The following is a 15388-nucleotide window of genomic DNA, read 5'->3' on the forward strand; positions in this document are numbered from 1 at the left end:
AATATACCTTCCTATCTGTCTCTGCTCCTGGGTTTTTATCAAGATTGGACCAGCTAACCTGAAGGCAAATCACCTGGACATGCAATTTTCCTCACTCAGTCTTTCTTTCCCAAAGTCAGGCTGGACATGTGAGGACATGGCACACATTTCCTCAGGTCAGAGACAGCAATATCCAAATCCCCATTACCACAGCAAGCTGAGAGCTGCTATACTCCAACCACAGCACCACTGCATTCCTCTGCCACACACAAAGCTGAAAGAGTCATGCCATCGTGGCCATACTGCACACACAGGGCCTTAGATTACATTTCTTATTGCTGCCTACTCCTAACCATTTACAGGGACAAATGTATTGAATGAGATGGGGAACATAACCTGAACCCACCTAGGGAGATATTCCATCTCCTGCCTCTTTCCTGCCAGGGAATGAGAAAATGAGAAAATTCATAACCTCTGGGAAGCTAGATCTCTCTTTGAAAAGTTGCACTAATTATTCCCCCTTCCAGGAAGGTATGTGTATGCAGGACAAAAAAAAAAAAAAAAAAAAAAAAAAAACAGCAACCAAGGGGACACAAAGAGTATTATGAAGCAAGCATGCAACCCTCATACTGTACAGTTTATGTCTAAATGGCAATTATTCCTCCAATATGTGCTGTCTCACATTGTCCAGGAACAACTGCTCACAGTTCTTCAATCAGAGCATAAAAATTCCCATTTGTAAGGTAACCTTTTCCTTTGCTGCAGTGCACTTAGCAATGTAGCTCATTCTTCCAAGCACTAAGATCCATACAAGATTCTCAACTGTTAGCACTGCAGGCTCCTTACAAAACCTGACCACTCAGAGCTTAAACAGCCCAGTCACCCATGCACCAATTCCCAGCCCACATGTACCTTGCACACCCTCTATTGCAACTGCAGCCTTTTGGTTCCAAGAGCACTGTGAATGTTTTATCTACTTAGTAATCAGCTTTCATTTTCAGGCACAACAGGCTGCCCAAAACGTAATTGTTTCTCATCTCAAATACTATCTGACTTAAAAACACATCTTGTGATTTTCAGAGGTGCTGAAAATCTAAGGCAACTGGTTATCATTAATGTAGCTATAAAGAATTCCTCAGGAAAGCATCAGCTTCCATGTAACAGCATGGTCTTAGTAAAATATGAAGTCCAAGCCCTAACACAGAGCTCCTTATGCTTTATACTTTTTAGAGAGTTATGGAATGGTCTGGGTTGGAAGGGACCTTAAAGATGATCTAGTCCCAGCACCTCTGCTGTGAACAGGGACACTTTCCACCAGACCAGGCCTGAACACTTGCAGGAGTGGAGCACATATCCTTGTGCAGTATCAGCTACAGTCTGATCCATCACATACTGTACATTCAGAGTTTTGGGACACATACACTACTCAGAAGTCAGGGTGTAAGTTTTACTAGTGTAGCTGTTCTCTGCACCAGCTTCCCACTTGGATGCATTTATTGTGCAGAATGCCTCTCTTCTGCTTAAATTAAACCATATCTGAAGTAAACTACCCTAAGAGACCAAAAGCATTACTTATACTGTCATCCCTTAATTTGATGCCACCAATGTTGTTCAGACAAGTCCTTAGATAAGTATGTCACTTCACTTTCTTGGCCAACATGAAAACCTCCTGTAGCAGGCTTTTAAAGTGGACAGAAAACTATCTTCTGAAAAAAATTCTCATTCTAATTTCAGTAACCAAACTTCACTCACATGTAATGAATAACTGTTACTTCAGAAAAATCAAGTCCTGTCCACACCCAATCTTTGGAAGCTAAAAGAGAACTCAAACCTAAAGCAAGCAAACCAAGCAAAGCAATTCCTTTTTTCCCGTTGTCCCTCCATCAGACTAGATGTTATTTGGTTGCCCTGACAAATAAGCACTGGAAATATAAAGACAAATGCTAAAACGTACAACATATAAAATAGCATATTAAAGATGTGTACCAAGCTTTGTACTACAGGATAAATGGCCTAGCAGGATGCATCCTCATGGAACAGTGGGGACACCCTGCGGCCACTTAGATTCTTTACACCTTAATGTTCGCATTACTATTAATCAATTTTTCAACTACTTTTGCAAATTACATGCAAAGTCACATAAGACTGAGTCACGAGAGGACCTGAAGGCAATAGAATTTACTTAGTTAATTTACCACCTACCATTTTATGTCGGCAGTTGCTCTGCTCTCTCAGTTTTCAAGACCTTCTCTTCTTAGATATTTTCTTAGCTTCCAAGCTGAAAAGAAAAAAAAAAAATTAAGGTGCTTAAACTCCTTAGGTGACAACACTAACCCCTGACAGACATGCATACAGGTAAAAAGCAACATTCTAATTTAATTTATTTAGATGTACAGCAGCGTTCATAAAAGGCATGTACTTCTCAGATCTAGGCATTCTGCCAACAGGAGAAATACTACGAGATTAAATACATGTGCAAATCACCTGCCAATATTGTATGTGAAGCAAGCACAAGAAAACAAAAGGCAGTAACTCTTGTGAACCTGAACACAGTTCCTTTCACCCCTTTCCTTCCAAGGAGGAGCAGTTTCAAGATAGATGTGTGTGCAATTATGAGATTGAGCACTCCTCACAGACAATTCACTACCCAAAACTCCCTCTCTGTCATATTTACACAACAGACTTCAGCTACACAGCCTGAAGAAAAGGTCCCCCAACCAGTTCATGGAACAGCTGTGGCTTCACCAGTTAAGGTCATAGCAACACACGCAACGCACTCACTTCTGATCACATTTACTTCATCACTTTAAAAAAAAATAACTTCAAAGTCAATTGATTTTTAAGGTTTGTATGTGCATATTTTTTCACTACTGGAAAAAAATAAGATTTTTTTCTTTTAAATTTCCAAGTTTGAGCAATTAATAATTTCTATTTAAGATGCCTACAAAGGCTGGGAATAGCCAGTGCCAAATCCCAGGGCATATGTCCAGGTATTCCCATGAAGAGTCTCTGCAGTTTGCATGGTCCACAATTTGAGCCAATTTAGCGCAGCATTCCAGATGGGAATGTAGCAATATAGGACTTGCCCCAAGTATTTTGCAGCTGTATAATCCATTTACAAAATTTGTTCTTGTAAACATCTCCTCCTTCCAAGCAAGACATTCATGTTTTCCATCAGGAACAGACTTTATTATTTGCCAGTCATAGGAGGTGTCAGCTCAAACAAGATCCTGCAGAAGAAAGCACACTCCGCACCTCAGACAGTTCACTGGCACTACAAATCAAAACTCATCCAGTACACACAGGGGATGTAGCATTTCTGGGCTCCAAACACCATTGTCCACTAAACTGAACCCTTCAAATAATCACATTTAAGCTAACACCAAAGCAGTCTAGGTTATTCTCAGCGTTGAAATTTGCTTAAACTGCACTTAGACTGCACAGGTAAAGGTTCTACAGATGTTACAGTCAAGGAAAAATAAAATGTTCTCTACTACCTGTGCAAAACAAGAGCTCAAAATGATACAACTGATCAACTCAGCTTAAATCTGCTCCCACAAAATACGCCTCTCAGCTTCTCTCACACTTGCCATCTACAGCAATATTAGAAATTATCTAATGATTCATCTTGAAAGCATTTTTCATGCATGCTCTTACTAAAGAGTTTTGTTTCATCCAAATATTCACACAAAAAACACTTTTGACAAAGATTTTCTTATTGGCTGAACCTGAGTGTGCTCAAATCCACTATAAAGTGGGCTCACAAGCACTTGCCCTGTACCATTTGCCTGGCCTCTGGCCAGTTAACATTCCCACAAAACCCCACTGAAACAATTCATTTCTAGCTATTCTACCAATCTCATTCTATTAAGGGAAAAAAAAAAAAAACACTCCACAAAACCACCATGAAAAAGCACACAGTTTTTGGGTTTTGTCAGTAGTATTACTTACGATACACCTGGTAAAGAAAAAAAAACTGGAAGCCCCAGAGATGATCAGAACATGTCAAAGAGCCCTACTGCAGAACAAGGTAGAATTTCAGTCTTAAAGGAGGCAAGAGGGACTGTTTGGGCATGCTCTGCTTTGTTCCCAAAACCCACAAGGACTGCTGCTCTACTGCCTTCACATTCTGCACACAGACCTTCCTTCCCACACCAAGCATCTGCAGCAATTATTAGAACCAAGAATGTGCTGATATTAGACACTCACTCCAATGCATCAGGCTGTGCACTTCCTCAACATTGTGCAAGGAAACAACTGAGAAACACCTGTGCTAAATAATACCAGACTAATCCACTATTAAAAGTCACAGTTTGTGCTCCAGTCTGCTAAGGTTTCTGCTGAAGAAAGGTGCTGAGCTGCCAGTGAATCATCACTGAGAAAGATAATCTGAGACCAAGACAGCTTAATAAACAACTCTGAAAGGATTTTACAGAACCCATGTCTCATGTCACGCTTGTATAAGCTGTTTACAACAAGGGGCTAAGAAAGGAATCCTCAGGGAGCCACACAAGGGGGCATATTCTTCTCAGAAGAGTTATGTGATTTTTGGAATGAAGTAATCTGATGTACAGATGAATGAGACAATAAACAGTTTTTAGAGAGGAAAATGATAATGCTGGATTCTGAAACTAAGCACAGCAGGTAGCAAGCTTACGGAAGGGTGTTGAAAAGATTCGTACAATTTCCCAAAAGCTGATACACTTAATCCCTCAGAAAAGGAAGACTGAACTGTTACCATCACTCTTGAGTGTAATACCAGATTTCATAGGTACAGTGCAAGCATAAACCCTCCTCATGGCTTCATCTGGCACATGATTATATTACTCTTCAATTATTAAGACAAATACTCAGAACTACACCATGCATTACATCACTAGAAGTCCACTGAAAAGCATTTCCCTTTGCCATGGAAAGAAATCCATACTTGTTAACATGCCACTGCAGTAGAGACTACTGTCCAACTACTTTTGTGCAATATTATCAGAAATAATAAGCCCGTCTCTTAGGATTCACCACATTCTTGCTGAAGTAAGTGAAATGGCATGGCCAAATGTGGACCTTAGTGGATAAAATAATATTTAAAAATACGGCAGATTTAAAATTAACCTCATTCTTAATGTTAAGTGCCGTTCTCTTCAAGTGAAACTTGAGGTGAAACACTGCATAACAACTTGTTCCATTGATCCTTAGGTTAAATCCATGCCACATATATTGAGTCAGGATACCAGCCCTAAAGCGTTTTCGCGTTTTTCTCAGACAAAGTCTGTTTCAGGAAGACAATCATAGGAATAATAGTTAATAAAAAAATTAAACAAAATATACCAGCTTGGAGTTAGCATAACCATTTCTATGAATTATATACAACTGCCTTTTAAAAAAATAATAAGAAATTAATATAACCAGATTAGCTGGAGATGATGACTTTGATGGTCCTCTCTTGTGTTTATACACACTCTGTTTACCATACTTCATAAACTAAATATGCCCACAGTCAGCATGAGGATGCTTCTAAAACAAACAAGTCAACAGCAACAAAGCCAGCTCAATTGTTTTGTTGCCTCTAGCAGTGAGCGCTGTATACTCATACAAACTTCATGACCAAAACTTTTCACCACTGAACTGCTCTGCAGCAAGGCAAGCATCCTCCCACGTGCAACTGAAAGACCAGCGTGTGTAAAATGTAATTTTGTATCATACAAACATTCCTTCTCACGGGATATAAACAATAACACATGATCTATTACACCAAAACCAGGCAGGATTGCCGAGTATGAACAGCAGGTACACAAAACACTCCTACTCTCCTCCAATTTTTCCCTCACTCCCCAGTCTGTGTCTCTTCTAATTACCCAGCCATGTAACATTCACAATTCCCAAAGCAAGGACAAAAAAAGCAGAATTAAAATTATTAGCTCAACACAAGAACATGAAAACACATAAACACTGGGCAAGCCTAATGCCATTATTTTTTTAAACTCCTGATAAAACTATGACTGATTCAGAGAAGTGTGTTGTAAAACATTCATGATAGTCAAGTTGTCTCTCACATAAAATAAGTCTTTCTCCTTTCTTCCTGCTGCCTGATGTCATCTCTCCATTAATCATGCCTTTATTTATACAAGTTGGTGTTTAAAACAATCACCTCACAAGAAAAGTTCAAGTAAATTAGAAATAACAAAATCAGATCAACAAGATCAGTCATGTGAATAAATGCAAAGTAAATAAATGCAAAATAAATGCCAGTGGTCATTCCAGCAAGTCTGTGCCTCCACATAAGCAAAAAAACTTCAGAAATAAAGCCATAAGACTTTGGAGCAGCTATCATTTGACAATATCATTTAAATTTATGAGCCCTGCATCAACTTATGAGGAACAACTTGCACAGGAAAGACTATTCATATAAGCTAAGGCAAACAAAACAAAATCATGCCCTTTACTTTTTGTACAGATCACCATGTACATGCTATATAGCACTATTTAATTTCATTACAAAATAAAAATTGCCACATAGTAAGACAGATTCCCAAGTAAGTCCTTTTCTGTATTAAATCCTCAGTGTGAGATGAAGTGCCCTTTCACCTCTGTATTTTTTCAACTATCTCACACACTTCAAAGCGTGACTAATGAAGGGTAGCTGATTGTCCTGCTGCTTGCTGACAGCCACCAAACGCTGTCTGCCCCTCTCCCGAGCGAGCCAGCGGCTTTTTCAGACTGCCGGCCTTCACCCAGCGATGGACACAAACAGTCCTACGAAGATGCCTGGGATCACAGTGCTGATTGCAGGAAGCGCTTTTCTCTCCCACTAGGCACCAGCTATACTTGGGAGAGTCAGCAGCCCGAGAGCCACTGCTGCGGGCACCGAGCTCTCCGTGACCGCCGCTGCTCCGGCTCCTCCGGGCCCCGCTGCCCAGCAGGGCCGGCCGCCAGGTCCCGGCGTTATCCCGGATAACGGGATAACGTTATCACGGGTTCTGGGCACGTCGGTTCCCGCGGAGGCCGCGCCCGGGGCTCACCGCCGCCTCAGCCGAGCGCCCCACCCCCGCAGCCCCATTCACGGGCCCACCTGCCGCTGGCAGACGACCAGGGCCAGCCCCGCGCACCTGCGCTGGCCGCAGCGCCGCCACCTCGCAGGCACAGATTCCACGATCAGGCTCCGGCCACAATCCTCTTCCAAGCGGCCCGGGGCGGGAGCGGGATGCCCGGCACCGGCACCGGCGCCGTGAGGGAGCGGCCCCCGCCGGGCGAAGCGGGACGGGACGAGCGCGAGGAGGGGGCCTGAGGGGGCACGCGCGGGCTCGCGAGGCAGGGCGAGCTCAGGGCGCGCGCGAGGATCGCCAGGTACGCCACGTACCCCGGCCCTTGCGAACAACACGACGGCGGCCGGACGCTTTTTTTTTTTTTTTTTTTTTTTTTTTTGTTATTTTTTTGTTGCCTATTTTTTTTTTTTTTTTTTACCTTTTTACCTTTTCTTTTATTTTTTGTTACCTTTTTACCTTTTTGTGGTAACATCTGCAGCCACCCTCGCGCCAGTGCCGCCTCCCTCCCTGCCCGCGCTGAACGCACATGAGACTCCCGCAAGGACGCGGCCGCACCCCCGGGGCAGCCGCCGGCAGCGCGGGCTCCTTCTCCCAGCGAAAGGAACGCGCTCCCTGGCAGGCGGCCCCGCTCCGCGGCGGGACAGTCGAGCGAGGAAAATAACATACAAGAGTAAAAATCAGTTCCGAAGCGCTACTCAGCGCACCTGAGACACTATTCCGGCTGCTGCCCAGCGGTGCTGGCCCCGGCAGAGGGCGGCCAAGGGCAGCGCCGCCGTGCCCGACTGGCAACCGGCCCCGACGGCCTTGGTGCGACCGCCCGCGGACAGGGCAGGGAGACAGGCGGCTGCTCGCGGGTGCCTGGCACCTGCGGCCCCGCCTGGGCTGCATCAGGCGCCGTTAGGGACTGCCGCGTGGAAGGACGTACCGTGGGCGCCTTCAGCAATTGCTGTACAAAACACGCGTGCTAGGCAGAATGTCGCCCCTCCGCGTCAAATGTTACGGAGATTTCGCTGGAAAGCTCTGCCACTCTGGCACAGAGAGCGGGTTACTGATCTCCTGCGATGTGCACGCTCTCCCGGGGGCACAATAACTGAGAAGGATTCCAAACGCGGCCGCCCAGCTCCACCCGCGTGGGAATGCCCGTTTAGGGGGGACCGATACGCGGATCTTTCCCTGGGGTTGCCGGCCAGACGGGGGCACACACCAGAGACACAGCACGGCAGAAGCGGCCGGGCTGAGCCGCCCCGTCCAACCAGAGGTGCAGCAGCCTGAGCCCAGCGACGGGGAAGGTCCCGGTCCCGGCGGCCCCGCGGCCGCTCGTCCCCACGCCCGGCGCCGCTCCCGTCCCGCACTCCGCGAGCCCGCGGGGCGCCGGCGCGGGCGGGCTCCCCATTGGCTGTTGCTAGGTGACGTACGCCGCGCCACGTGACCGGTGTTAAATGCCGTCCCGGCGGCGCGCGGCGCGCACAGTCCGTCCCGCTGGCGGCGGCGGGAGCGCGGCTGCACCGCCCCGGCGGAGCGCGGCGAGGCTCGCCATGGTGGCGCGGCTCTGACCGCCTGCCCCCGGTGGGGACGGCCGCGGGGCGGCGACCCGTGCCCCGGCGGGCGGGGGCGCGGGATGACGGGCGTGCTGGAGAGCCTGATGCCGGACATGCACACCAGCCAGATCTCCGCCGGCAGCTACCACCAGCACGGCGTCCTGCACAAGCCGCAGGAGTCCCCCACGCTGCCCGTCTCCACGGCCACCGACAGCAGCTACTACACCAACCAGCAGCACGGGGCAGCGGGCGGGCCGCCCTACGGCCCCGTGAGCTCCTACCCCTACGCGGGCGGCGGCACCGCCCCCTACTCTGCCAAGGCCGCCTACGACGTGGGTTACGGGGGCGCCTACGGCTCCTACGGGCCCTACGGCAGCAGGGCCTCCCCGGCCAACAATGACTCTGGTACGTCCGAGCCCCGCGAGGGGGACGGCTCGGTGAGCCTGGCGAGGCGGCGATGGGGGCTCCGGACACGGGGTGGGCCGGGAGAGCGCTCGCTCCCGGCGGGTCGCCCCGACGGGGAGGGCGGTGATGCCGAGCTGCGAGCAGGGCCCGAGGTGGCGGGGGCGCCTCGCCTCACTGGGGTTGCCGTTTCTGCCGCAGCAGAGAAGGAAGACTGCGAGCCGGAGATCAGGATCGTGAACGGGAAACCGAAGAAAGTGCGGAAGCCCCGGACCATCTACTCCAGCTTCCAGCTGGCGGCTCTGCAGCGGCGCTTCCAGAAAACCCAGTACCTCGCCCTGCCCGAGAGAGCGGAGCTGGCGGCCTCCCTCGGCCTCACCCAGACGCAGGTAAGGCCTTTCCGCCGCGGGGTCCCGGGCACGTCCCGCCCGGCCGGGGCCTGTCGCCCTCCGCGGAGTCGGGTGCGAGCGTGGGAGGAAGGCCGGCCCATGGCGCCTCGACGGCCCGCGGCGGGAGTGCAGGCGCGGCGGCAGCGCCGCTGAGGCAGCGCCGGGAGTGCTCGGGGCTGCGAAAGCTGCGCGTCCCTGCCCCGTCGCGGGCGGTCTGGGCGCCGGGAAGGCGCCGCAGAGGCAGCGGCCGCCTGACGTCCCTCTCCCCGCAGGTAAAGATCTGGTTTCAGAACCGCCGCTCCAAGTTCAAGAAGATGTGGAAAAGCGGAGAGATCCCAGCGGAGCCGCCTCCCCGCCGCAGTTCTTCGCCACCGTCTCCCTCCTCGCCCCCCGCCTGGGACTTCGCTCCGCACCCACGTACCGCGGGCGGCGCCGGCACCGCCAGCCCCAGCCCCGCCGCCGCCTTCCTCGGTAGTTACTCGTGGTACCCGCCGGCCCCCGGCGGCCCGGCGCACCTGCCGGCGGCCGCTCCCCTCCCGCAGCCGGCGCAGCCCCCGCATCACCACGGCAGCGGCAACATCTTCTAGGCGCCGTAGTAGAGACTTGAGCCTGCGGGCCGCACCCGGCAGCCGCGGGGCACCGACGTGCAGCACTGGTGTTTTGGTGAAGCCTGGCTCCGGCCTCGGCCATCCCGGCGGAGAGGAAACTGCTCCGCGCCTCGTCCCGCCCCGTTGCCGCCGCCGGCGGGGCCCGTGTGCATTCGGCCCCGTGGGGTCCTCCCTCCCTCCCGCCGTGAAAACAACCACGCTGCGAAACGAGTACTCACCTCCCTCCCTCCTCTCCGTCTATCTTCCTCCTCTTCCCCGGCATTTTCATCAAACCATCGGTGCAGAACTCTGGTTAACTTTACTTTTTATTTTTTTAAAGTTGACAGGTGCCTTTGCGGATAACCTCACGTTGATGCTGGGGATTAAAAAAATAAAACTATTAAAAAAAAAAAAAAAAAAGATAAATAATTTTTATATGTAGATTTAAAACAGAAACCTCCCGTGTTTGAGGTATCCGTTTTAGCCGTGAACGAAACGGGGGCGGGGGCCGGCCGCAGGCGGCGGTGCCGGTGCGGCTCCCGCCCGTGCGCTGCCTCCGGGCTGGTTTCGTGCCCCGACGGGGCTTCCGCGCGTCGGGCGCCAGCCGCAGCCAGCTCTCCTCTCCAGCCCCCCCTCCACTCTTCCCCCGCCGGCGGCAACCGAGCCACTGACATGCCCCTGATCTCTTTGATGTCTAGCGTCGTGAAGAAAAAAAAAAAAGTATTTTTGGTTATTTATTATGGAAAACTTATACACTCATTAATGTTTCTTTTACAATAAGCAGAGAGTATTTAAATAAATTATTGTTTCCATGGTGCCCACGCTGAGTTTTTGGGGGATGGGGAAATTTGAGGGTGTCGATTCGGACCCGGGCGTTCGCTGGGAGGGAGAGCCGCGTCCCCTCCACCCCCTCCCCATTGTAACAGTTGCCGCAAGCCCGCAACTTCCCTCCTCCTTCCCCTCTTTCCCGTCTACAATAAAATCTCGCCCCTGACAGTGTTCTTGGCGAGGCCATGAATCACTCAGCGCTGCCTGCAGCAGCCCAGAGCCGCCCCCCTTCCCCCTCTCCCGCCTGCTGGCGCCAGCGACATTTCACCCGGGACAGACTGCTGCCGTCTCGCAGCTTCCCGTGGCTGTCCGGAGGGCTTCGGGGCAGAGCCGTGCCCGGGATTCGCCGTGCCCGGAGCTGCACCTCGGGCGCAGCCCCGACCCAGAGGCATTTCGCCTTGCCCCTCCGGCAATGGCAACCAGGCCGGTAGCCTGCACGGGATCTTTGCTAAGGCCAGAGCTGGTGGCTGCCCCAAGCCCCTCTGGGGTACTTCGAGGGCTGGAGGCGCCGACTGCTCTCTCTCTGAGATGTGCCCCTTGAGGACTGGACCCCTCAAGATGTTCCCCTTTGGGATGCAGCCCTTCAGCTTCATCCCGCCTAGCCGAAATCCTCTGGGATGTGCCTCGTAAGGGCAGCATCCCTCCAGGCTGAACCCCTTTCCAGGCAGCACCCCGTCCAAGTTGCAGCTTCATGGGATGCATCCTTCGAGGGCTGGACCCCTCTGGAACGCTCCCTTGCACCCCTCTGAGCTGAACCTCACTTTGATGGCCTTTGCTGCACCCTTTGGGGCCGCCCCGCTCGGGATGTCCCCTCCCGGCTGTGCCCCCCAAGCTGTAACTCTGAGGGCACACCCCTATGGGCTGCACCCCTGGAGGCGCTGCTGCTGGAGATGCAAAAGCGGCGGAAGGAAGGGATCACTGGCCTCCATTACCACGAGGACCCCGCCATTCTTGGAGGGGACACGGAGAGAGAGAGCCGTGATGAAGATCCCATTGCAGACAAGAAGGCTCAGGCCAGCTTGCCCGGGGTCGGGAATGGCCAGCCTGGCCGAGGCTCTTCCTCGGCATGGGGAGCTCGGGCGGGGCCGGGGAAGGCGGAGGGGGGCGGCCTCACAAGGAGACACGTCGGGAGGAAGGGGGAAAGAAGGGGGAAAGAAGGGGGAAAAGAGGGAGGGGGAAAGAAGGGGGGAAAGCGGGAGGGCAGATTGCTTCTGAGAGCTTGGGGAAAGCTTGGGGGCAAGGGGAGGCGGAGGTCGAAGGAGGAATGAAGAAAAGCGAAGAATGACGGGGGGATGTTGGAAGAGGAGAGTCGGGTGCAAAGAAAGCGAGAGGAGGGAGTGGGAGAGACAAAGGGGAAAGAGGATCTGCCCTCCAGTGCCGACTCTGACCCGGCGGCGAGGATGGGGACAAGAGTCCAGAACCGACCCAAGAAACAGCGGGGCCGACTCATCCCGTACCCCCCTCCTTCACCCTCCTGCCGGCCGCGGGCCACTGGTGGCAGTGGCCTCAGTCGCCCGCTCGGACGGGGAGAAGAAACTTCCCCGCTGGCGGACGGCGAAGCGCCGGGGCGGCGAGCCCGGAGCGGGGCGGCAGCGCGGCGAGCAGCACCGTGGAGCCCCGCGGCCCCGTGGTCCCGCAGGAGCTGTGCTCCCGGCAGCGCGGTGTTCCCGCGGGCTACGGCTGGTGGGGGGGGAACGGGGGGAAAAGTGGGATACACGCCATGGGCAGGTGACAAGTTTTGCTAAATCAGTCGTCTGGGATGCACGAGGAAGCCGTGGGCGCCGGCCACGATCGGGACGGAGATGATTCCCGTTCCCTCCCTGTCCCCCACCGCTTCCACAGGCGCTTCTCGCAGTTAAATAAAGTTCCCCCCAAACATCTGCGCCCCGGTCTCTCCTGGCCCGGTGTCTCCAGTCCGATGTAGCATTGCGGTGCGGGGTGTTGCTCAGTTCCGTGGGGTCTGGCAGGATGCCGACAGCTACGTGGCGTCCCTGGGACAGGGACCTACCCAACGGGGGAACGCTACCAGCGGTAGGGGAGCAGAGCACACCACACCCAGTACGGGAGCCTCCGCGCTTTCTTTCTGTTATTTAGTAATTTTTTATTTATTTATTACTATTTATTTGCTCTCTGCTGGTACAGTCTTCTCTGGGCTGTCCACACTCGGTGTATGCGATAGGGTTTTTCGTCCCCGTATCCCCCAGAGCCCTCCCAGGGTCCGTATCTCCCCCGCTGTTCGCATCCCAGATGCGGCTCACGCCGTGCGGGGCGACGGCGGCGGATGCAGAGGCGCGGTGCCGCTCCCGCACGCCCCGCAGATGCACACGTATAGAGATATGCGTCTGTTTGTAACCTGTTTTCTCCTGCTCTTTTCCCGTCCGATGGGACGGGGCAGGCACCGCTGAGAACCGCGATCCCCCTCACAAGTTGCACGGCCTCCCGGAGCCGGCCAAAGCCGCGGGGAGCAGGATAACCGGGGGGCGAGAGATGCCCCGGCCCCCGCAGCCCTCCGGGAAGGGACGCTGAGCGGGGGAGGGAGCCTGCCGGGGGTTCTGGGACCATTCTACCCCACGTCCCAGCGCCGAGGTTCCCCCTGCCGCCCCCCGCCGGGCCTGGTCCCGGCTCCGGGCCGGGGGAGAGGCTGAGCGGGGCCGGTCCCGGGGGGGCGACCGGGGTAAGTGACGGTTCCGCCACCAGCCTGGTCCGGGAGGGCGGCACGGCAGCCGCCCGGCCGAGGGGGCACCCTCTGCCCCCCCGGAGCACGGGCGGGGCCGGCCGGGCTTGTACCGTGGGGAGGCAATTTACTCATTTGCCCGGTGAAAAGAGAAAGCACGAGAAATTCAATTAAAGCGGCTCTGGCAAAAGGAGTTATTTGAGGCATGAATGTCTCCCCTAAAGCTGCAGCAATCATGTGGCATTAGACACTTCCGGAATCCTATAGCCAACTTGAAAAATCCCAGACCCCTTTTTTCCCTAATTTTTGCTCTGATCTGTAATTTTATCCACATTTGCACTAGTTTGAGCATTCTGGCTCTCCCATCTGAAAGCCTGCAATTACTATATAATTCTTCGCAATTTCACATGTCCTAATATGGACTGTAATTTTTGCGCAAGACAATTTCCTGCTATTTCAAGCATCAACATTGTCAAAGTTGTATGTACATAATAAATGGGAATATCAATGCATAGTTTTTAGCATAACATCTTGACTCCTCGATAATTATATCCGTTCGGAGCCTACGCAGAATTAGCCTGAATTGCATGGTAACTGCTGCTGCTTTAAAATTTTTAAAAATTACTCATAATTTTCCCAAAGATTACCAAGATCTCGAGTGCACAATGTCATCAGCGTAATGAAGAGTAAACATTTATGCTAATAATCTGCAATTTTTTTCATCAGCTATAAAGACAGAGGCTATATAGCAGAAAATTTCAGTCATATTCTGCAAGAGCAGAGCTGCAAAAAGGCTGCTGCGCTCAGAGGCATGTGCATCTCTGGGGGATCTCAATCCACATTTGCACTCTCAGGATATTATTATTGTGCTCGGCTTCTTTTTTTTTTTTTTTTTCTCTTTCTTTCTCCCTCCCCGATCCTCTCCCTCTCTCTCACACTCTCTCGTTCTTCTAACTTTCGTAGCAAAAAGCCGCGTTCGGTCCTTTGGTTTGTTGTAAAGCAAAGACTTGTGCCCAGAGCCTCAGGGACTGAGGCGGAAGGTAAGGGTGGCGACACAGGCTCCTTTCTCGCGGGGGTAGGTGAGTGTGCGGGGCGCGGGTCGGGAGAGGGGGGGAATTACCGGCGGCGGCTCCGCCGACCCAGTCTCCCCGCAAACTGCCCGCCGGCGGCACCGGGGCGAGGAAGGGAGCGGGGCCGCGGGCCGGGCGACGGGGATGCCGCGCACGGCCGAGCCGAGCCGAGCCGTGCCGGGGCGCCCCGCGGGCCGAGCCGGGCGCAGCGCGGAGCCCAGCGCGGGCACAGCGGCGCGGGGCACTCGCCGCCCGGGACTGCCGGGGGCTGCCGGCGCCCGCGGGCGCTCGTTCTCGGCCGTGGTTTCGTGGTGTGCGTGTGTCGGTCCCTTGCGAAGGGAAGAGTTACTGCCCGGTCCCGAGCCGGGAGGCGGGCGGGAAAGGCGCCGGTGCGGAGGGGGACATGGCACTTTTTCACTGGCGTGAGAGTGGCGGTGGCGGCAGGAGCGGGGTTAGGAGGGCGGCAGCGGGGAGAGCGGAGCGGGCGGCGGCGGGGATTTCTTATCCCCCTCTGTCAAACGAAGGGAGCAAATTCCCAATGCAAACGGGCTTGGGCTCTGATATTTGATTTTTTTTCTAGTTTCAGGGGCCGCTCTGTGCTCTGCAATTAGATTGACACATGTACAACATCCCCAGCTATTCAAGGGGGTTCGCAGGGACACTCCAAGGGGATTTTTTTTCCCTTTTTCTTTTTGGGTGGAAGATATTAAAGAGGTATCTGTTGTTTGGCAATTTTGCTAAGTCTGTCTTCATTACTTCAACATTGTGCATTTGCTAATTTGGAAGCCCCTTCCTATTGACAGCTCTGCTCCATACACCTGCAAGCAATTTGCAGAGCTCCAATATAGGAGAATTGCAGAGATGGCAGCTCGCACCTATTT

At 52.9% G+C, this 15388-nt stretch overlaps 1 protein-coding gene across 2 annotated transcripts; it reads left to right on the forward strand.

Annotated features, from left to right (window-relative positions):
- The first annotated feature begins 8599 nt into the window (after positions 1–8599).
- On the forward strand, positions 8600–10751 carry DLX2 (distal-less homeobox 2). 2 transcript variants are annotated; one of them, XM_058028139.1, is made up of 3 exons: positions 8600–8962; positions 9161–9348; positions 9621–10751. In XM_058028139.1, the coding sequence occupies exons 1-3, from the start codon at positions 8638–8640 to the stop codon at positions 9933–9935; spliced, it is 828 nt and encodes a 275-aa protein (XP_057884122.1). In that variant the 5' UTR covers positions 8600–8637; the 3' UTR covers positions 9936–10751. The 2 variants fall into 2 exon arrangements, with proteins under 2 accessions (XP_057884122.1, XP_057884123.1); XM_058028140.1 differs by having other exon boundaries at positions 9164–9348.
- Positions 10752–15388: the final 4637 nt, after the last annotated feature.

This window comes from Melospiza georgiana, chromosome 7, assembly GCF_028018845.1.
Source record: "Melospiza georgiana isolate bMelGeo1 chromosome 7, bMelGeo1.pri, whole genome shotgun sequence".
Lineage (NCBI taxonomy): Eukaryota > Metazoa > Chordata > Aves > Passeriformes > Passerellidae > Melospiza > Melospiza georgiana.